The 24,544-nt window shown below is 36.7% G+C and overlaps 1 protein-coding gene across 3 annotated transcripts in view; it reads right to left on the bottom strand.

Moving 5' to 3' along the window:
• LOC131029656 (sodium/calcium exchanger NCL2) overlaps positions 1–24,544 on the bottom strand; it is a 198,457-nt gene that overhangs the window by 153,626 nt on the left and 20,287 nt on the right. The window contains exon 1 of one of the 3 annotated variants that reach the window (XM_057960229.2): positions 461–1,037. The exons of the other annotated variants lie outside the window; for them this stretch is intronic. Within the exon in view, the coding sequence (XP_057816212.2) occupies positions 461–899 (439 nt within the window). The 5' untranslated portion in view covers positions 900–1,037. Of the gene's footprint in view, positions 1–460; positions 1,038–24,544 lie in introns of those variants that run through there. 3 annotated transcript variants of the gene reach the window in all.

Here is a 24,544-nt window from a genome sequence, read left to right on the forward strand (position 1 = left end):
TTTCATTCTTAGACTCTTTAGAAGTCCACATCATTTTTTTCTATATTTAGATATAATAAAAAAATTTTGTGTTAATTAAAGCTCCAATAAATTCTCTCTTTATCTAAAAGAAAAAATAGATCAAATTAAAATATGATATGCAACATCCAAGGTGCATCTTTGTATTTATTAATTAACTGAGAATAGAAAACATTTATATTCTAATTTTTAATTTTTAATCAATTAACAAAAGGGTCAAAGGTCCATCTGAATAGTGTGACCACTATTTAAGTACTTTTTTAATTATGAGCTTACTAATGATTGTATTGCTTGAGATAAAAGCATTTGTTTTGAGAACTGGATAGTGTGGCCACTATTTAAGTACTTTTTTATTATGAGCTTACTAATGATAGTCTTTTGAGATAAAAGCATTGTTTTGAGAATAAAGGCAAAAGGAAGGAAGGAGGGGAGGATTCCTGACCGAGAACGAGTAAAGCGTCCGGAAAAGCTCCAAGAACAGGCAAGAAGAGGCCTCCAATAATACCAGGTCCCGTCACAGCTAACAGCTCCTCACTTCCGTCAGCCATGAATTTGGCTGCTAAACAAAGAAGGTAACCATATACTACCACCAGAAACAAATTCCCCACTACAGACCTAGTGCAGGGCATGAAACCGTATGTCTCCTCACAACTGCTACTCCTTAAATCCCTCCTTTCCCAACCAGTAAAATCCTTTGCTATAAATCCCTCTGAAATCTTCACATCCCCTGCATCCGACAGCAGAGTTGGTCCGCGATCGAGTCCCGCTGCTGATTTCCCTAAAACAAATCCGCCTTTTCCCTCACCATGGACGCCCACGTACAGCAGGAGCACCAGAGCAACTTTAAATCCTTTGCTAGCTGGTCTAATTGCTCGTTCCATTGAATTCTTCAGATCTTGTTGAATATTGGCACCGCTGATAAATTTGCGTAGCTTAAGAGCTGAAATTTTGAAGTGCTGTTCATTTATTTTAATGGCTAGCCAAGCGCATTTCTAATTTTCACCCCTGGACATACTTAAAAGCTAAGAATGTTAGCATAACGGACATACGGAAAGTAAGTAGGACTTGCGTGGCCACCTCGCGTCTAAGGCGCGTATACTGAGTGATGGGGACACTTTTTCCAGATTCTGCAGTACATTTCTTCCTTCCCAGTTACACGTATTCGTCATACACAATCGAAAGGGAAATCCATCACATTCATTGATGTGAATGATCAGCTCATACCCTCGTACCCTGTGGGGTCATATGACGGAAAGTTCATTTAGAAGTTCTCGCTGATTGCCAAGCCCTGTTTTGTAGGTAGATGTTCTTTCAGCTGATTTAGAGCCTCTGATCCTTCCGAGAAAATTCGGTAACACAAACCTTCATAAATAAAATGTCATCATTTTGGGAATGCAAACTCTTGCAACAAAATGTCATCATCCATCACCAAACTATGCACCAACATATTTTGCAACAAAATATCATCATCCATCACCAAACTATGCACCAGCATATATAGGCAAGGTCCAAAACAAGAAACCTTGATAACAAAAATGTGAGCTAAACATGGCACCCTAATCTCCATCCAAATCCCAACACCCAAATCAAGGAGAACTAATTAAAATATGAATTTGAAACTTCCTCCTTCAACTAGAGTATTACACTTGTAGTCTTATGATCCTTTTCAGTAATAAACACATGTGAGCTAAATGTATTTACTGATCTTCTCCAAGTTCACAATAACTCCCTTTTCATCCTCTTTCTAATCTCATAATCCTTACACGCCTTAAAAGTTATCATAGTTGCATTTAGCAACTCCTCTTACAATTAAGTGAGAATTACAAATTTCCAAATTACAAACTACAAATGACTTAGTGTCACTTCAAGTGGGGCTACCTAAATATGTGGGTACATTATAAAAAGACAATTAAATAATTAGCTATGAATATTAGAAATGCAAGGTGAACACACATTGTTTTTAAACTCTCTCTCTTGTTGAACATATGGTAGAAGAAAAAGGGAAACATCAACAAATTTGTGAAATATACACTAAGGGTATAAGTATATTGCACCAACTAAACTTCATTGTGTTCTCAAGCTTCATTGAAGCATCTACATCGCCCACAAAGTAACTCATAGTAATGCTACCACTTGGTTGCAAGCATTCAAGATAGGACTGTTGGATATTGTTGTTGCTAGGATATGTTGTTGTCATTGATGTCAACATATTCTTGTGTTTTGGTGATCTGGTGATTGCAGTGAGTTGATCTGGTTGGTTTATTTGTTTGCTATGTTGAATCAACTAGAGATACTTCATTCTTTATTGATTTCATGATGCTATGTGATGATTTGATCGAGTTAGGAATTCTAGTATGGAGATTGATTTTCAATGTTCAATGTTGCAGAGTTCTGATGTTTGATCTGTTGTACTCTGGTATGATCATATCTTGTGTTACAGATTTGAGAGAATGTTTGGGATGTTCGTGTGTATATTCATTTTAGATGGTTTGTGATTTGATGCTTCGCAAGCTATACTTCTTGTCCGAGTAGTTGTTGTTAAGTGTTCTTGAATGTTAGTGTGTTGATCGATGAAGATTTGAACAAGTGTTGTTGGTGCAACTATTGCGGGTGGTTCTAACGTGTTTGTTGGTGTTTCCTAATCATGTCTTATTTGTTTTGTGGTCCACATTGATCTTTGTGCGAGTTATTGAAGATCTTCTGGGTCCAGTTATATTCTTTGTGTTATGCGGTATTTTTCGTGGTGTAACGTGTTGTGGTTGATCTTGACAAGATTTTCGGTGGTGGTGCATGTTCGAGGAGTTGATTTAGATCCATCAAATGTTGTTTATGACATTGTATTGGTCTGGTGGTTGATTTATGTATCATGTGATGTAATCTTGTAATTAGGTGTTAAGGGTTTGGTCGACCTTGAAGTCAAGGTTGATGAAATATGGATGTTGAGTCTACATAATCAGAGAGTGGTGTATGTGCGATTAAGTGAATTCATCTTTTGGTGTGGTGTATTGAGCAAAGATTGGTGAAGAGAAGACATATGAGCTTAACCAGAACTGTCATCAAGCATTAGTAGATGCTATTTTTGCAATTCATCTTAACCGAATTGTAATCTGAATTTCTTTGTAAGGTAGTGAGCATTCCTTGAGGGTTGGAGTCTTCTGGGTCATTATAATTTAAGCAATGAGCTTTAGGTAGTGTGCCTGAATGCATGTGCATTCCCCATTGTAACATTTACACATACTACTACAGAGTATCATCTTATTGTGGGTAGGTTCCCACCGTGGTTTTTCCCTTAACTAGGTTTTCCACGTCAAAATCTTGGTGTTATGTGTGTTGTTATCATTACTGTTATCTTTCTTTTTGATGCAATTCATCATATCTGAGATAGTGCTTAATTTGTTTAATCCGGTGAAAATTGATTCACCCCCCTCCCCTCCTCTCAGTTTTCCTTCCTTGCTGCCAACAAGGACTAAGTGTGTATAATGCTCACCTCAATGGTTGGAACAATGACCATAGCTAGTCACTCACATCTAGCCATCCATACCAAAAAAAGATAAATGTACCCACTAGTAGACCTCATACTCTAGACATATCCAACTCAATCTAGAAATTCAAGTTCTAGGATATCCATTGTATTGCTCATGGTCCATCTTTTGTGGTAGCAAACACATACGTGTGAAAAATTGGAAGACCCTCAATACTACAATCTAATGTAACTTGTCCAAAATTGACACATATACCTCCTAGGACTCTCATTGCAATGTTCGGTCTAGATACCAACCATAACATCAAAAAGTCCACTAACAATACTTACAAAAAGGATGTGGTTCACATCATAAAAACTAACTAGCAAAGATCACACACAATGATCTACAAAATTAAAAAACCAACTATTGTTTAAAAAAAAAGCATACTTCCTCCAAAGATTCCTATTCACTCAATCACCCTTAATATCCATAGCCCTCCCAAGTTCTCCACATAACAAAAGATAGAACCCGTGGCCTTCACATAATCAAAGAACACAACTACAACACCAAGGACTCTCAAACAACAAAGTATAACCATGACCTCCAAACCAAGAGAACAAATAGTCACCACTTACGAAGTTCTTGCACAAAGTTTCCATTGAAATGTAATCTAGAACCTCTCATGATAACATATTCCAATAGTACTTGTTCCCAAATAACATGCTTAGAAAGAAAAACTACACATCAATGTACTATAAGCCCTTAAGTCTCTTTCCTACAAGTACTTTCCATTATACTAAAAGTAATTATAATACAATGACCCTTACTATAATTCAATAATCACCATGATTCTATGAGTGACCCTCACTATGCTGCAATTAAGCACTGTCGTAGGTAAATTTGGGAAATACCTACAAACAACCATTAAAGCAACCACGAAACTCCAAATTCAATGCAAAACAACCTAAATAATCAATGAAAGATGAATTCAAAATGCACTCAAATGGAAATCAAAATGATTATACCTAGCATCGAATCCATGACCTACATTGTTCTTCTTAATCTTATTGTATGATGGCTCTTAGAAATTATAGGTGCACAAAGCAAATTCAAAAGCAAGTTGATGATTTGATAGCATGAAGATATCAAAGGCGTGGTTGTCAAAAATGAGGATTTGATCGATTTAAATAGAAGATTTGGATTTTGATCAATAGCTAAGATTGATTTGAAATTCAGGAAATGAATGGATAGGATTGATTGAGAGAATTAGTTAATTGAGAAGAAAATGAGAAAGTTGAGAATAAATAAAGAAAGTATTTTTTTTCATCAAAAGCTACCTTTTCGAAAGTGGAGGAATGAAAGAGTAAAGAATGAGATAAATGGAGAAAGAGATGAGTTGATAATAAATAAAGAAACTATTTATCTTCAACAAAAAGCTACCATTTCAGCCCATTAATGGGCTTGGTAGGGTAAATCCTAGTTGTGCCAAACAACATTGTGGGGCATGGGGTAAACCAAAGGTAGGATGGGTTGATATAAATTTTGATGGGGCATCAAGAGGTAATCTGAGCGTCTCGAGAGCGAGATGTATTGCAAGGAATGAGAATGGGGGAATTATGGCCAAAGGTGCACAACGTCTTCCAGAAGGGACCAATAATGAAGCTAAGATATAGGCCGACTTCTGGAAATCACATTGGTTGAGAAACTCTCGGTCACAAAACTACGTTTGGAGGGTGACTCAAAAATTGTCATAGATACAATTGCCAAAAAGGTTTCTCATTGTTGGTGAATAAATAAAATAATTCAACTCATTTTGGAAAAATTAAATAACGTGCAAGAATTTAAAATCTCACACATTAAGCAAGAAGGAAATTTAGAGGAAAATATTTTATCCAACTTGGGGTGTGATTTGGAAGATAAAAAGGTCAAATGGTGGGGGATCAGTGGGGACCACGAGAAGGAAGTGTTCTAAATTTGAAAAATCCTTCAAATTTTTTTGCAACGTCATGATTTTGCCTCCATGAAGAATGTTGGGTTGGCTTCATGGGAGCGATTAATGCGGCTGGCAAAAGTACGCCGCCATTCTCTGCTCACTCAATCACGTGGCAGGCTTGGAGAGAAGGAATCCAGAGTCGCATGAACAAAGGCATCATGATTTTTACGGGGATTGAGATTGGCGTCCTTGAAATGAGGAGAAATTAATAGCAGGTGTGTCATAACCTTTTGTTGAAGAATTTTTAGCGAATGTACGGGTGGCATTCATCAAAGTTAAGAGAAGTGCTTTCTCGAAGGTGATAGAGGGCGCCATGGAAGCGAGTTTTTTGCTCCATTCAATCAAGCAGCAACTAGCCTTCTTTGGGAAGGTTTCAGAGAATAGATCATTGAGATGTTGCTGGGAAAAGAGTATTTACTCTCGGAATTTTGGTACCACACCAACATGGATATCATTTCCATGTTGCTCATGTGGGGTTTACAGTTTGGAACAAAGGAAGAAGTCATATGTTTTGCAAAGACATGTGTGCTTCATCATTCTCTTTACGGACTCACATCTTTAATGGATCGGGCTGTGGTGGGTTGTGGACTGCGGCGACCCTTTGGCGAAGGGATTATGCATGTTCATGAGGGAGTTGACGAGGAATTCAGGCTCTTCTTGTTGTGGAGGAATGTTGTGAATCAAGAGGAGTGGACACGAGCCTCGACTCGACTGGGAGAGAACCTGAAGGAATACATTCGCGTCAGGGAAGTGGAGTTGCACAGGGCCAAGTAGTCAAAGAAGTGGCCAAGAGGACTAATTTTGAGCCAGAAGATTTCTAGATCAACAGGCCAGGGAAGAAAAAAATGAAAGTGTGAAATCTTTTTTCAATGCTTTTCAGTCATAGTTTTTGTTAATATTTGTAATAGTTTCCATGTATAGGGGTGTGGATATGTCGTAAATCAAAGAATTTTGTCTGTGTTTATCCCTGGGTAGTTGCCAGGCTAGTTGGGGTTGTATGTAGCTATTGCTGACAGGTGTTGGGGTTAATCCCTTTCGTTTTATGTATTATCTATTAGAATGTTTGTGTTTCAGGGTTTTTCACCCTTGCTAGTGGCAGGACTATACAATAGATGTTGGCAGGGGTGTCATCCCCATTTTGGATGGAAATATGTACTTTTTTATGAAGTATTAATATAATCAAAAACTTTACCGATTAAAAAAAAACCACAAAGCTACCATTTCAAAAGTTGAGGAATGAAAGAGTGATGAATGGAAAGGCGAAAGAGTTAAGTGGGAGGGAAACTGGAAAGTGGAAGAGACTAGTGGGAATGAAAATTGGAAAGTGGAAGAGATAAGTGGGAATGAAAATTGGAAAGTGGAAGAGTTAAGTGAGGTGATAATTAAATAAACAAAAATTATTTATTTCACCCACACATGGTAATTAAAAAAAATTAAAAATTTATTTAATTAGAATGATTTGCAAAAAGGGATCATGAAAGAATGATTAGCTTAGAATAAATGAATTATTTAATCGGAGAGCAATAGTTACAATTAGGTGATTAAGATCAAGATTATTTGATCAGAAAGAGAATTATGAACATTGATTAAATAATGAAGATTATTTAACTAAGGGTTTAGAAAGAACATTAATTAAATAATTGAAAATTATTCAATTATAAAAAATAGGAAGAAGAATATTAGTACTAATTAATTAATAAAAATTATTTAATCAATTTAGACAAAAATTATTGAAAATTGTCATCAAGGACCTAGGACAATTTTCAGTGTCTACAAGCACCATCATGTTGTAAGTGAATCTCACTAGGTTGCAAGTAGCCACCATAATGCTACAAGCAACCACCCTGATGATACAAATCATCCTCATCATATTGTAGGTGACAATCATGATATTATAAGTGAAAAAAATAATCTATCCGCTACTAAACACCTTAATTACCCATTATGGCCAAAAGGCCAACAAACCAAAATCTCCAACTCTATGGCATCCAAATAGTCTACAACATAACCTTATTGTACAAGACACCATCAAAATTGCAAAGATTTACATCTGAGTTTTCCATGGAATATGTAGGTTATAGACAACACACAAAACTCAAACAAATTGACATCCAAGAGTGATAATTATAATGGACAGTATATTTATTCACACGTGTGGATAAACTAGGTTCTCCGCATGCAATTGAATATAATAATTTAATCAATATATAATTAGGGACTATATTTACTCACATGCATGTCTAAACTAGGTTCTACACATGCAATTGGATAAATAATAGAAATTGTAGAACTTTATAAGAGTCTAGTTAATAATCTAGAAATAAACCTATACATTTATTTATTTGTCTTGAGGAGATACATTACAAAAGCTTCGGAATGATTTTACAGCATTTTGGTTGACCAACTAATCAAGAACCTATCAAGAAATTATAGAAACAATTATTGGAGACACTTAAACAATGTCAAATTTGCTAGTTAATATCATTGTTCAAGGTTATTATGATTCTATTATAGAATTTTAACAAATCCACATCAATATAGCATCAAAAGATTCTACTGAAAATTGGATAAGGAAACCTTGGGGCAACTTCATATTTTCTCTTATCGTTGTTTCTACGATTGCAACTATTCTTGACCTCCTCAAAATGAAACTCAAATCGCCTTTTATCCAATTGAGTTTGTGCCTTAAAGGTGACACTATAGCAATTTGAAATTAACAACATAAATTAACTCCCTCCAAAATTGACACCACAATGAAGAGAAAACTAGAAGGTTTTGCTCTGGTAGTTTGAGGAGTACATAGGATAGATGAGAGATCTTCTACAATAATAGTGAGTGGAGTGATGAACGAGGTGCATGCAATTTCATTTAGCAATTTGTGTTTGACATTTATTTACACAAGTTGCCCTTCAAACATTTGCATCTCCCTTTTAGTCAACACCCTTGTATTTCAACAAATTTTTATGTTGAAAAACCTAGCCTTCAAAAAAATTGCCAACCATTCACATCTACCACACTCCATTGATTATCTTTACGAAACACAAAGCCTTTGGTATTTTGATGTTTCAATGAACTTAAGAACCTGCAAACAATTCTGGCCACTTTTGGAGTGCACAATCTTTCTTCAACATCCTTTACTTTTCTTTCATTCTCCTTCTATCTCTCTTTCTCAAAGCTTCACACCTCCAACAAATTGAAAAACCTAGGAACCAAGTTGGAATATCAACAAGTTCATGAATTCGTTGCAAAGGCAAACCCCCATATCCTTAACTTTTGTCAACAATTTTGAGTAACTTCAACAAATTTTGAAATTTTGATCTTTTCTTCCCATTGTCTCACTTTTAACAAGTTTGTGAACTTGCGTACCCATGAAAGTTCAAAACCTATTCCTTTGTCATGGTTTTAGAATTGAGGAGTTAGGATAGTGCATGAATTTGTACTAGGAAATGGAAATGGTCAAAAGTTCAACTCTCATAAGTAATATAAAGTGAATCAATAGAGTTTTGAAATTTCAATGTTTAGTGAAAATAGTTATTCAATCTAAGGTTGAAAGTTTGACCTCGCAAGATAAACAAATTTTAGGAGGTAACAAAACAAAGTTCAATGAGCAGAGCTAAATTGGAACTGGTAATAAAGGAATGATGGATGGATGAGGTAGTTTGAAAGTGTAAAAAAGGGGCAAATGACTTAAACTCTTAGTTGAGCTTTCAAGATTCAAGAATGCAATGGGAATGGTATGGGGGGATGGGAAACTATGATGCTCTGAAAAAACAACACTAAGACAAAATTTAGCAAAGACTTAAGTGGGTTATCGAAATTGAGGTGGGTATAAAGGCATGGACAACCTTGAAAGTTTGAAACCTTGGCAACATTGGAAATACCAAGGAAAACAACAAATAGAGTCTGACTTCTTTTTATGGATCTAAGTTGCACTATTTAACACTTAGGGGACCCACTTATAAATTCTCAAATTGATTATTAACAAAGGGTGGATAAGCTCAAATGCATCACATGGAAGCAAAACAAAGTAAATATGAGACACAAAGAATTGGAGCACCAACAAAATGGATGTTTTTCATAGTTTGGTTAAATGCTAGTATGGTATCACATAAACTTATAAGGCACTGAGAGGGGGGGTTGAATCAATGTAAGTAAAAACAATATGAATCTGATCACCAACTTAAACAACTTAAAACTTAACAAGCATAAGAGGAATATCACCACACAAGCTAATGCCCAATAAAAAAATTCCACATAACACGAGATTTATATGTGGAAACCCAAAAGGGAAAAACCATGGTGGGAGTTAATACGCACAAGATTCACTATCTGCAAAATAGAAATCTTGACCGGTTAAGGTCTTACAAATATGCCTTGTTAGCAACAGACCCGATTAGGAGTAACCCGGTTAATGGATTTAATATGATGAGCCCTATTAGGAGCTTTGACCTATGAGGATCAACCTCACAAGAGGATTTAAGACTCTTATATAGAGCTACCTTGTTAGGGGATTTACAAATTAAGGTCTGTCAGGACCTACCCGATTAGGGGATTTTACTGTTGCCAACTATTAGGAAAACAACAGTTAAAAGATCTTCATGTAACACCTCTGTGTCTGATAAGATCTGCTTCAGATCCTCAAAACTTCAACAACAAATCAATACAGAGCTTCATTAATCACCGCACAATCAAATTTGCATCCTTCACTAATGATCTCACACTCTTCATACACACACCGACTTGATACCTCATCACACTTTTTATAAACATATCTTAATCGACTACAACCTTGGAACAATTTCCTAGGTTCAATGAATCTAGACAAACTAACATTGCACGTCGAACTTATGTCGCCCACCGACATAACAAATAAAAAACAAGACAAAACCTATATCAGTTTACCGATTTAAGTGACTTTATCACTACTGGTTAAGGTGTTCATCAGAATACCTGCTCTGTACATCAAATCTCGCTTGTCCGATTAAATTTGTCAATGCAGTCATGAACATAGCTCCAAATACTTGTCTCCAACATTGCTTTAAAACCACATCATCCAACTCTTCATCAATCGCTTGTACAGGTTGCATGAATGCAACTCTGTTCTTGTTTACCGGTTGAAGTCCTAATTACCGGTTCTCTGTTAAACTGTCGTTTGTACCGGTTATACCTTACCAGTTGGCTTCCAAGACTTAGATGACTACAAAAACATTGTTGCCATCAATGAAAACACAAGACTTAGTCATCAAACATGAATCTCAATCTCTTCATCACATTCACCAATCATTTACCGGTTGCATATCACCAACAGTCTTTACCGGTTCAGTCAAATGCCAACATTCTCCCCCTTTGGCATTGATGGCAACACTTAAGAAAAAAATTGTCAACTAAGTGCGCAAAAACAAAAATTGACTTCATGACATATACTCCCCCTTAGCAATTGTGTGCTACTACCAAATTTTGACTGACTCATCAACTATTACTCTCCCTTTGACAGTAATGCCAAACAAAGAAGTAAATACATGTTACATCAAAATGTGCAACACAATTGCATTAGCAGATATGAATGTTATAATGTTGTTACATGCAATCTTACAAAAAGCATCACTAAAATGAGACTTTAATTGTTTCAAATCATTATGTCATGTCTCCAAAATAGTTTCAGTAATCTCCACATGTGTCTAGATCTGCCCAGCAAATTCCTCCATGGCAAACTCATCTCCAGTGTTGCAAGGACGACTTTAGTTTCCTTATAAACTCTTTGAAAGATTTCCACCTTCGGTATTAGCTGTGTCTGTAATTCCTGCAGTGATTTGATCCTCTTAACCTGTTCATTTTCATAAGCTTTCAACTTATGCTGAAGTTCAACAACCAATCTTCCAAAAATGATAGCAGAGTCATTAAGGAGCTTGAATGACTCGCTAAGAACTTCAAGTTCTTGCTCAGCTTCCTCCTTCTTCTTCAAATTAGCACAAAACAATGAAAATTTATAAACAGTTGAGAGGATTTTACCTCTGGTTTCAAGTCCTTCTTTCAAATAATCCTTATTGACAGTCAAGGCAACTTTACCTTTATCAATTTCATTCATCAATTGCTTAGTTCTTTTCTTCTTGTAATCCTTCTCAACACTAATATAAGTTGCATCCTCAAATGATTTCATTTACTCTTTGGCATCAAAAAAAAGTTGTCCAAGCTTGTCAATAGGAGTGGCAAAGTTATCATTATCAGTCTCCAGTAGGAGACTTGACAAAATCTCAACAACATTCTTTATTGTTTATGCCTCTTGTTGCTCTTTCATCCTCTTCTTCTTGGTCTGGGATTGCATGGCAGTTGCAATCTCCATCAACTCAGTTGAGCCCAAATTGTCCATGTCTAGTGGTCCTTTTATGATTATAGCATCATCATCATCTTCATCTACAATTTTCTTTTTCGAATCAAGTGACAAAGGTGTCACTTTAGGCACAGTATCCTATGTTTTCTTTTCTGCATCTTTAGGCTTATCTTCTGTCATTTCTTCTTTCTTTTCACTTTCTTTATCCTTTTCAATTTCCTGTACCGGTGGGAGTTGTGTATCAACAGTTTGAGTTACTATCGATGGCTCCTCATCCTTCTTTTCTTCTTCATCTTTCTTTTCTTCCAGTCCATGTTCTTGTTCATGTTGCTCAATCATTGAACATCAACATCTTGTACATCTACATTATTAATAGCATCAATATCATCATTATTACCGGTATCATCATCATCAGGGATAATCATAGGTTCAATTTGGGTGTTCACCGACTGATCACCCATCACAATTTCATTAGGCTCAAAATCAATTATTTTAACACCTTTCAGAAGATCTTCAACCTTAAACCTTTCTGGTTCATCTTCCCTATCTTCTCCCTCTTTATCTAGAATCAAACCTAGTACCTTCTTCAAAATTTGTTCAGTCTCCTCATGGATTGATTGGGTCTCACAAATTAACATTCTTGTCAACATTTTCTTCGACCTAAAAGATGACTTTGTCTTAGAAAAATTCCATCTATCTCCTCTCTTGTAGCTTCAGGTTGCAAATTCTTAAGAATAAATTCTCTATCTTGTCTCCATGGTTGCCTGCCATCTTGCATCAATCTTATTATATAAAGAATTGGGAATTTGTCCTTGCAATTCAATTAGGGATTTTCTATATTTATTCATCATGTAAATAACTCCATCCTTAATCTGCCTTTGTTCATCTTCTTTAAAAAATTCATAGAGTTTCTTCACACCACTTAATAAACCATACTCTTTAATGTTTATTATTATATTTTCTAAAGGTGTGATGTTGGTTACCGGTTTCTTTGAAGATTTCACAGTTGAAGTACCAACACCCTTTGATCTTTTGCCACTAGCCCTTTGGGTTTTCTTGTCCCCTTTGGACTCAGTCTATTCTCCATCAGCATCTACTGGTTTTTGTGCTTGTTGCTTTTTCCTTTTACCAGTCTTAACCGGTGCAGCAAGTGGTTCAACAATCTTACCTTTTCTCCAGAACTGAATCTTTGATGGTTTCTCCTTCTTTGTTACTATTGGTTTCTCCTTCTTAACAACTGCTAGTTTTTCTTTCTCTACAACTTTCTCCTTTCCAGCTCTTTTCTTCATACCGGTGGAGGTACCGGTGGGAGCACTTGATGTTCCGGCCTATTGTGCAGCATGTCTTGCTCCTGCTTATGCAATAGCTTCCTTTGTGAATCTTGCTTGCTCTGAAAATGCTTCAACTTCTTTCCTAACTTTCTTAGCAATAACCCGTTTTTGAAGTTCACAGTGCACTTCAAGGGATTTCTCCTTGTAAGTGTCAAAGCGTTATGTTGTTGTATCTACCAATTGGACAAGCAAATGATCAGCATATGCAATCTGAAGATCCTTGTCCACTTCATATCCCATGGGCATAACCCATGTAGTCTAGGGCTCAACTACCTCCATCATACAGGTATTTGTATCAACCATAAAGAAAATTGTGTTTTCATATCGGTTGACAACCTCTACCGGTATCCTTTCCCTTGCATGCATTTTCTTCTGAAATTTTTTAAACTATCCCCATGCAATCTTGCCAAAATCATTACCAAGCATTCTTCTACTATTCTTCCTTTGCACCAATGTTGGAGTGCCATCTATCCATTGGATATCACCAATACCGAGGAAATAATTCTGAAAGTAAAAGAATAGACCAAGAATTAGTTGTCTAAACTTGAACCTTAACCTCTTATCCTTCTTGATGGATTCTAGGTTCAGCATAAGTTGACTCCTTAATGCCTTCAACAAGTCATAATCAACATCATCTTTTATCATCCAGTAAGCAGTATGAATGGTTGCAGCAAGGATGTTGTTCATCTTACTAGAATGATATATCCAGTAACCAATAACCATTGAAGCTTATTTAACTGTCGGATGATTAATATTGTTCACTGTCATTGCTCTTCCATCCCATCTTGAATTAGTCAACCTTTCAACGTCATTCTTTGGAACAGATCTCAATACTGGAACCTCACCGGTGGCACAAAGTCTGGTGACTGCATGAATAGCTTCCTTAGAAATTTTATGTTGTCGGCTGAGCCACATAAACTGGTCATGAATTCTGCTAAGAACATATCTCACAAGTTCATTATCAAAATCATCAATGGTGTTTAGGGCATGGTGAAACCCTTTCTTGGTAACCCTTTTGAATTGTTCCTTCAAAATACCATTCTTATCACACAATGCTCTATACTGATAAAAAATAGCAGCAATACCAAGATACTCCAGTTTGAAATGATAAAATGATCTAACATCTTCAACATGTAAGACACCATAAGGAACTCCAGATAGGGCTCCAGCAGGATTAATTGCCTCAGACTTAAACGGGTGCCTCTTAAATTCAGGACGAGGCCTATTGGTAACATCAACTAGATGTGGGGTGTCAATCTTCAATGATTCAGAAAGATAAGAAAATAACAATATTTTTAGATAAACACCTTTTACCGCTTCTGCACTAGGGCTCCAAACACTGACAAAGCTTTCTCACTGATTGTCGACCGCAAATCACACTAGATCACTTCAAATCTCTATCAATGTTGCAAACACAAACTCTGCTATGCTCGATTCACTCTTTGAGTGCCCACAAGAATGCAATGTGACAAATAACATTCAAAAAGTTCCTTTTATTTGCCCATTATCTACTTCATTAAATGTCATTATTGGTAAAACCCTAAAATATCTTTTAACACACTATTGGTTCTCATAACACATAAAACCTACTAGTTTGATCATAAAATCACTTCACAATATCATAATGCATCAAAGTATGCATATTTAACATACTTTATGGTCCTTCAGGGGGTTCTAAAATAGATCTAACATTAAGCTCCCCCTAAGCTTTTTAACAGCTTAGTTTGTCGGTGAAGGGTTCTCCACACTAGGTGAAGAAATAGGATCTTCAAATGGTTTGTCTTCAGTTTTCTCATCATCCTTCTTTTTCCAGATTCTATTCATTTTAGCTCTAGTCTCCTCCACATCAACTTTCATCTTCCCTTTTTGGTCATCAGGTTGATTCATCAGTTGGTTCACCTTAGCTCTGCAAAACTTTGCAATATGTCTCGGTTTATGACAATGATAACAAGCCATACCAGATGCTCTCCAAGGTCCAACATTGCCTCTACCGGTCCTTCTTCTATAGTTCATAGCTACATGACCGTAGTTATGACAGATTGTGCAAACCGCATTCATCCTCTTTTCCTTCTCATAGGGACTAGGTCGGTTAGCATAGGGTCTTTGCCAGTTAGGACTTCTTTGGTCATTAATGGTTCTTTGCCAACCACCACCAGACCTCTGACTCGTGTGATGTGTCAAAATATTTGCTCCATACCTGCACTCAACGGCTCTATGTCCATGCATGTTGCAAGTGTAACAATAACCATTAAAGGTTCTAGGCTTATATCCTTGATATGTATTAGGTCTATAACCATTAGTAACATCAGATCTGCTTCTACACACATTAGCAGTATGTCTTGGCTTATGACAATTGAAACAAACAAGCTTATAGGATTTCTTACCGGTGGGTTTGTGAATCCTAGGTGCAGGTTTACCTTCATGCATGTTGTCCTTAGTACCAGAAGACTCACCTTTCTCAAAAGTAGTATAACCCAATCCAGTTGTGTCACCGTTCATCCTCTGAGATTGGATCTGTTCATCAAGCATGGTAGAACTTTTGTTAAAGTTTGCAAGATTCTCATTAGCATCAGCAAGTTCATGTGTAAGGTCTTCATCCATTTTCATAAGAGTCTTTGTAAGAGACATTTCCATATCCAATTCTTCCTTTATTTCTTATTTTTCTTCTTTCTCCTCATGCCAATGTCCATATAGAGTTCCATTTTCCTGTTTTAACTTAAAGATCTCATGTTCTTTCTCTTTGATCTTGTCTTTTGTTGCCCTCATTGCTTCAAGTTCTTGACTCATCCGGATGGTTAGGGCTTCTAGCTCTCTCCTCAAGTTAGCCTTCTCATCATTCAGTTTCTCCACTTCATCTACCAATGCACCTATGTTTGCTTCATCAGAAGAATTGCTCTCAAAAACCTCCAATAGTTGTTCGATTAGCTCTCTTCTCTAACCAAGTGAAGCTTTATACTTGCATCTCAATGTTTCTAGGGCTTCCTCAGTTTCTGCAAGTTTATTAGACATCTCTCTATAACTCTTATCCCCATGTTTGCCTTAGGAATCCTTCTCAAGTAGTTAAGCCTCAAAGAAGTTTGGCTCTGATACCAATTGATAAACTTATAAGGCATTGAGAGGGGGGGTGAATCAGTGTAAGCAAAAATAATATGAATCTAATCACCAACTTAATCAACTTAAAATTTAACAAGCATAACAGGAATATCACCACATAAGTTAATGCCCAATAAAACAAATTCCACATAACACAAGAGATTTATATGTGGAAACCCAAAAGGGAAAAACTACGGTGGGAGTTAATACCGACAAGATTCACTATCTCCAAAATAGAAATCTTGACCGATTAAGGTCTTACAAATATGCCCTGTTAGGAGCAGACCCAGTTAGGAGTCACCTGGTTAAGGGATTTAATATGATGAGCCCTGTTAGGAGCTTCGACCTATTAGGATCAACCTCGCAAGAGGATTTAAGACTCTGATATAGAGCTACCCTGTTAGGGGATTTACAAATTAAGGCATGTCAGGACCTACCCGGTTAGGGGATTTTACTACTGCAAACTGTTAGGAAAACAATAGTTAAAATATCTTCATGTAACACCTCTGTGTCTGATAAGATCTACTTCACATCCTCAAAACTTCAACAACACATCAATACAAAGCTTCACTAATCACCGCACAATCAAATTCGCATCCTCCGCTAATGATCTCACACTCTTCACACACACACCGACTTGATACCTCATCACACTTTTTATAAACATCTCTTAGTCGGCTACAACCTTGGAACAATTTCCTAGGTTCAATGAATCTAGACAAACAACCATTGCATGTCAAACATATGTCAGCCACCGACATAACAAATAAAAAATAAGACAAAACTTGTGTCGATTTACCGATTTAAGTGACTTTATCACTATCGGTTAAGATGTTCATCAAAATGCCTGCTCTGTACATCAAATCTCAGTTGTCTAGTTGAATCTGACAATGCGGTCATGAACATAGCTCCAAATACTTGTCTCCATGATTGCTTTAAAACCGCATCATGCAACTCTGCTCTTTTATACCGGTTGAAGTCCTAATTACCGGTTCTCTGTTAAACTGTCTTCTATACCAGTTATACCTTATCAGTTGGCTTCCAAGACTTAGATGACTACAAAAACATTGTTGCCATCAATGACAACACAATACTTAGTCATCAAACATGAATCTCATTCTCTTCATCACATTCACCAATCATTTACCGGTTGCATATCACCAACAATCTTTGCCAATTCAATCAAATGCCAACAGTTTCTTTTATCAAAATGGTAGTAGTTACCATATGAAACTTAGAACCTTTATTTTTCTCATTCCATATATCTTGAAATCATTCCTCGTCTTGAAAGGGAAGCTTTTTACAATTTGGTGAAATGAAAGCCTATTATATGTATAAAAAAGGGCAATGCTCATCAATTGAAGTTTAGCACCATTTTTTTGCTTATGATACAATATTATTTCTTTTTTTTATTGAAACTCAAAAAATAAGTTGTCACCTATATAATGTTAGGGCATATTTAGCTATTAGTTGCTTTTTTACAGCTAATTATGATTTTTCGCTTAAGTTCACCTAGGAGTGCTTATTTTAGTTGTGCACCTAGTTTAGTTTTTATGCATCTAGTTTAGCTATAGTTGATCTTTATTTGGCTCCTAATGCTTGCACTTTAGTTCACCTAAATTTAGCTTTGTGCTTTCTTTATAAGAACCTCTTTGTATAATTGTAATTCATTCTATATTCTTTGCTTTTGAGTAATATAACATTTGTTTGTGCTTTTCTCATTTGTAGAAGGTGTTTTTGTTTGTTGTTTGATCTTGCAACTGCTTGTGTTCCAAAATTCAACATGGTATCAGAGGTTGGATTCAAAAAAGCCCCTTCTCAAGTTTTGAGGGTTTCTTTGCTCAGAAGCATTATAGGGTCACATATTTTCTTTTTTGCGAATTTGGAGATGGCAATTTTTTTATCAAATTTGGATCACAATGGCCATCACCATTATGTTCACAACATCGAAAAACCCTTAGATCAACTATCATTTCATCAAAATCCAAAAAATTGAAATTTGGGGTCAAATTAGCAAAAGGCACATTTTTTGAGGTGAGCTTTGGGGTTAGCTAAAGAATCTGGTCATTTTGAAGCAAAATGAATGTCACCATCATTCTTAGGAGGCTTCAAAACCCTAAAATCACTTGTCAATTTGTCAAAATCGAAGATCGAGAATTCTTTGCAAAAAAAAATTCAAAAAGTTTCCATTTTTAGAAAGTTTTTGTTTTTGGAAATTTTTTGTTTACGACAAGTTAATATTTTTGAAAATTTTATATTTTTGGCAAGATTCTATATCTTGGGAAGTTTATATTTTTGGAAAGTTTCTATTTTTAAAAACTTGCTCTTTTTAGAAACTATAATTTCAAAAAGTTGTCATTTTTGGAAATTTTTCATTTTTGGGGTCCTTTGAAGCCATCCAAGCCCTAAAAAGCAGTCTTTGGTGTTTTGCTTATAACTTCGCCATATGGTGTCAAAATCGATCAAACGAGGTATCGTTGGAAAGCTAAGGTAGAGGGTTATCCAATTTTGTAGGCGGTTTGATCAAATTGTGTACCAATTTTTTATACCAAGCCTCCAAAGTCAGCCTATAGTTAAGTGCTTCTGAGGCCATAACTTGAGCAAATGGACTCCATTTTTTTACTTTTGCATATTGTGAAAAATTTGTAAGAGTCCTCTATCTAGATTTGCAGTCAATTTTTCTAGAATATTCACCAAGTACTCAATGATCTCATTTTTTGTCATTTCTAAATTTTGTCACTTCTCATCTTATACAAGTGCAAAAGGGTTTGTTTTTCTTGCTATGGAGGGGCAAATCTATCATCGTTTACATTCCTATATTTTTCTAACCCTAAACTAATGGCAGATCCTTCCATTGAGAAACTCACCCCTCATAACTATCATAGTTGGAAGACTACAATGATCAAATTTTTTCGGTCTAGAGGTTTATGGTCTTGTTTAAATCAAACCCAACCCATTTTGACTAGTGAGTATGAGATCAATAAACATAGGGAAACGATGAATCAAGCTATGGGTTTGATTGCTTTGCATGTTTTAGAAAGACTCCAATTCCATATGGATTCCTGCACCACTCCTATGGCTATGTGGCTCAAATTTGAGCAAATGTTTGGGGGTATAAATGAGTTTCTTGCACTTCAACTTGTGATAGATTTGACATCATTGACACCTTATTCATTTCCTTCCATTGAGGAATTTATAATGAAGTTCAAATGCATCAAATCATAGTTACAGGGTTGTGGCAAGCAAAAGATTGATAAGGAGTGCATCTTCCTAATTTTGTCCAAGCTTTGAGGCCAATTTCAGTTCTTTACTTTATCATTCTATTCTACCATGGATGCTTTAGGTATTGCATTCACTATGCTTGCATTTGATTTTTTTTGTGAGTTCTTGACACGAGAGCAAGCCAAGCTATCACAACTTAATTTAGTTTCTGGTTCTAAATCCTAGGCCTTGGTTGCTCAAACTCCTACATCTACAACAAAACAGAATAAGAAGCATAAGAACAAATCTACATAGTCTACTTAACTACCTACACCTTCAAAGTCTCATGGACATGATTCAGATTCTTCCATCTCTTCCAAGAGGTGTGTGCTTATTGCACAAGGCCAAGACATGATGAGCATCGATGTTATGTAAAGTAGATTGATGAGCTGAAATAACTTCTTCAAAAGAATGACATTAAGTCATCTTCATCTAATGCATCCTCTTCCACCACTTCGAGACCTAGACATTCAAGGTCTTCATATATGACACGTGGCAAAGACAAGATGAAAGGCCATGCTCTCTTTGCATAAATACATTCTCAGCCCTTTAAGTGGATTCTAGATTCAAGGGCTTCACATCATATGGCATCATCAGAGGGTATGTTCTCTTCTTTTGAGCATCATGCATTTCCAGAGATGTTGATGGGTAATAACACTTACATGAGTCTTAATGGGAGTGGTTTTATTGAGGTTGATGGTGGCACTTTCAATAATGTTTTTTGTCTCCACGCATTATCTTCCAACATTCTTTCCATCCACCAGATTACTCACAGTAGGACAGGCAAGACAACTGAGTTCACCCATAATTTAGTGCTTATCAAAGATATGCATAGTAGAGAGCTTCTTACAGTGGGTAGTGTTGATCATACAACCCAATTGTATGAGTTCTCACATTTTTCTCCCATTGAGCATATATCTAGTCCTATTTCTCATGTATCAAGAGTACGTTAGAAATATGAGGAGAGGTTTGGTCACTTGAACCTATGTGTGCTTCAGTCATCCACAATGGTTCCTGAGAATTGTGTCGATCCTCCACCTCATGATTTTTTATTTTTTAGAAATTAGTTCAATTCATCAGGTTGATTATTCCCTTCCAGTTTCAACGGAGTGGGATGAGTACTTACCAGATATTGCAACATTGTTTGATACATCACACACTCTAGAGATTGGGGACATGACTGATCATTCCTCCTTGATGGCAATTTGACCATTCGTGTCAATCGATCTTTAGTGCGTTCAAAGATTGTTCAGTAGATATCTTCATAGCAATTTGGATCAATCTTCATCAACATTTGTCATTGAGCCTTCATCTTTGACATTGGAACTTCTTCATTTTGTTGGGGGGGGGGGGGGGGGGGAAGGATACAATGTCTCTTAATTTTTCTCCTATGGGGGGGAATCTTGATTGTACTTATGTGACCAATTTAGTACATTGGGGGCCCACTTGGAGTCCCTCATATTAGTCACATGTAGTACCTTTTTCATTTCATTGCATCTCTCACTTTTGGAGAGGGGTATTTTCCCAAGTGGTTTTTCTCCTTTCTTCACTTAGAGAAATTTCATTGATTTGTACATAGGTACCCAATCAAGCCTTTTGTTGTCAGGTACCATTTTTGCATTCATGCATTTAGAGATTTTTTAATCGCCCTAAGTTTACTTAAGGGAGAGGAGGGGAGCGGGTAGGAGGGTGTTAGAGGATATTTAGCTATTATTTATTTTTTACAACTATTTGCACTTTTTTAGTTAAGTTCACTTAGGATTGCTTATTTTAATTGTGTACCTAGTTTAGTTTGTATACATCTAGTTTAGTTAGAGTTGAGCTTTATTTAACTCCTCATGCTTGCACTTTAGTTATCCTAAATTTAGCTATGTGCTTTCTTTATAAAAACCTCATTGTACAATTGTAATTCATTATGTGTTCTTTGCTTTTGAGTAATAAAGTATTCATTTGTGCAACTCTCCTTTGTTTGTGGAAGGTGTTTTTGTTAGTCATTTTCTCTTGCAGGTACTTGTGTTGTAAAATTCAACATATAACATTCTTTTTAATAGTTTATTCTTCCTAGAAAATTAATATTATTTATAAGTAGTCTTTATTCTTTGTAATAGTTCTTTTAGTCAAGTATTCAAATGACAAATATATGTGATGCATAAGATCAAATATACCATAAACATTTTTTAAGAACAAAATGTTTAAAAGTAAAATAGATCTTCAACAAATATTTAATTCTTTATCAAACCTATTTATCCTTACCAACAAATCATTTCAATTGATGTACACATATGATACATACTTATATAGTAAATATAACATTTTCAAGAAACTATAAATATGAAATTAAGGAAATGAAAGTCAAAGGAAATGAGTGCAAATACAACATGAAATTATAGTTAATGATGTTGTGGTAGATAATAGACTAGAAGAACTATAGCAACTTGTAGAGAAATTATATGCAAGGTTGTAAAAATAAGGTAGTAGAGAATTTTATATATATATATGTGTGTGTGTGTGTGGGCATGTCATCCACTAAATCTAGAAAGTGTCTTTATCTGTTTCCTTAAGCTCATCTTGGAAAAAATATATGTCACTAGGGTTAGGAAGCCTCCTAATCCACCCTCCAATAAGGATTGAGAAATTGCTCTCGGTTGGAACCTTGGTAGCTCCTTTGCTGACATAGATAGATCCAAGCATCTCCTAAGACAGATACTAAGTGGTCCCCCTCGGGTTGCTTCAAACTTAACTTTGATGGGGTTGCTAGACATGGCTTGGCTGCAGGGGGCGGTGTCATTAGAACTTATAGTGAGGCCCTGGTTGCAGCTTATATGGGGAACCTAAACAGTCAATCTAGCAATCAAGCGGAAGCTATGGCATTGGCTTGGGGGGTCTGTTTCGCCCTCTCCATGGGCATAAAGACTATGGACATTGAAGGGGACTCTAAGCTTATAATTGATGCTATCAAAGGGCAAAACAGACTCAACTGGTCAATTGAAGGTATAGTCAAAGATATCCTTAGACTCATTTCAGGGATTGACTCCTTCTGCATCATGCATATCTATAAAGAAGGAAATGGGGTTGTTTATTTATTAATAAAGTAGTGAGAACAAGGGCACTGACACTTTACATAGCATAACTATTAAAAATCATAGTGCAGAAACAACACTATAACAACATTAACAACAACTATCAGCAAAAAGGGACCAAGTCTTTAGAAATCAGAAACAACAACATAAAACACAAAAACAAACTACAGGGGTGCCTTGCGCACCCCAGTGGCATCCATGGCACTGTTTCATTCATTGGACAAGAACTTGTAAAGCTCCCTAGCATCCTGCTTATCCTCCTCCGTGTCCATAATATGTTCCCTCAACAAAGAGAGGGTGAGCATTGAGCTATGTAACACCTGCAAATGAAATTTGTTAAGGCCCGCCATTTGGGCATCCCAAGCCTCCATCTTGCTCTTGATCCGGTTGACACCGTTCTTGATAGCCTGCAATTCAAGCACGGGGCCGAGGTTCTCAATCCTCTGCGTGATGTCCAACACATCTGTGCTTAGATTTTCCATTTGCTACAGAGTAGGGACACCCTTGGGGTTCACAGCAACCATGTCATCTGTAGTCTTTTCTATCTCTTTGGGCACATCTCCAGCTGGGGAGTTATCATTGTCATTAACTAGGCCCATCAGGGGGAGAGATTGCATCACCTGTTCAGCTATTTTTAAATCCGGGTCCAGGTTACCAGATTCAAGGGATTTGTTATCATAAATTTCCTCGCCCATGTTCATAGGGGTCACATCCTTAACGTCAATAGGGTCCTGGGTTTGCATTTCAGAATTACCCATGTCAGCGGCACCAGCTGTGGTCGAACGCACGGGGTCCCTAGTCATATCCACATCCACAACATCCCCATCAAGGGACCCCATAGAGGTATTAGGGTCCTCTCCCTCCTTGTCCCCAATGGGGTCCTCCTCTGAGTCAATATTTTTGATCATCGGGCTCTTCTTTTTGCGGATTTTGGAAGCCAGTCTAGAGGATCTCCTTTTAACCTCAGAATCAGGGGAAGGATTATCGTTATGAGCATCCTCAGAGGAAGAATTGTCATCAAAGACAATACGTTTGCATTTAACAGGGGTTTTGCCTTTGCCCTTCGACAGGGAGCGGGAAGCACTGGGAGAGGCAGTCATAGTTAAACTAGGGGAGACCTCTAATAAGGAAACAGTCGAGGCATAAGCAGGCAGAGACATGGTGCCCGTAGCAAAGCCTTCATGAGGATACTGGGAAAATCTGGGGAATGCCATAGACAGGGTGGCAAGCTATTGAGGAGTAGGCATGGAGGGCTAGGAGAGAGAAAAGTTTCGGGGGGGCAAAGGGCCTCATGGAATTTATACAGCCTGTAAATGAGGCCCTAGTGAAGGAGGTAAATGGGGTTGTTGATGCTCTTGCAACACTCAGATTAATGGACTTGGGCCTAAAATGTTGCAGGAATCCCCACTTTTTGCCTCCTAATGTTAATTCCCTCTTGAAGGGAGAGTGCACTAAGCTTAATCCTCATGATGAATCTCTCCTTTGGTCTCTACTGCATTCTCCTCTTGCAAGTTCTAGGGCCTCTGGAGGAATTATTTTTTAAAATTGAATAAGTGCAATCCTTTAATGACTAGCACCAACGGTATGCTGAGATGGACTACCAGCATGGCTACTAAGAGTGAGGTGTATGCCACAATTATTTTTGGTACACTTTCCTTGGGTATTTCCTTATGATAGATCTGAAGTGTGATCGCATGCAAATCAACTGGCCTAGTTGGACAAATTTGATTGGTTGTTGCATGCAAATGGTGCCATGTGCTCCTTGCATTCACGATTATCGATATTGTTTCAATTTCATGATGATTTTCTACGTGCCCATGATCATATCTCAAGAGGTGATTAATGGCTCTCACAAACTTCCTACTCCCAAGGACAATTATGGTAATAATTTCGCTACAAGGCGCCTTGATCACAAAATCATTATTAAAATTTCTGACTCTTGTGTAAAACTTGTTTCTATTTTCGCTAAGTGTTAT

This window comes from Cryptomeria japonica, chromosome 7 (genome assembly GCF_030272615.1).
Source record: "Cryptomeria japonica chromosome 7, Sugi_1.0, whole genome shotgun sequence".
NCBI classification, from domain to species: domain Eukaryota; kingdom Viridiplantae; phylum Streptophyta; class Pinopsida; order Cupressales; family Cupressaceae; genus Cryptomeria; species Cryptomeria japonica.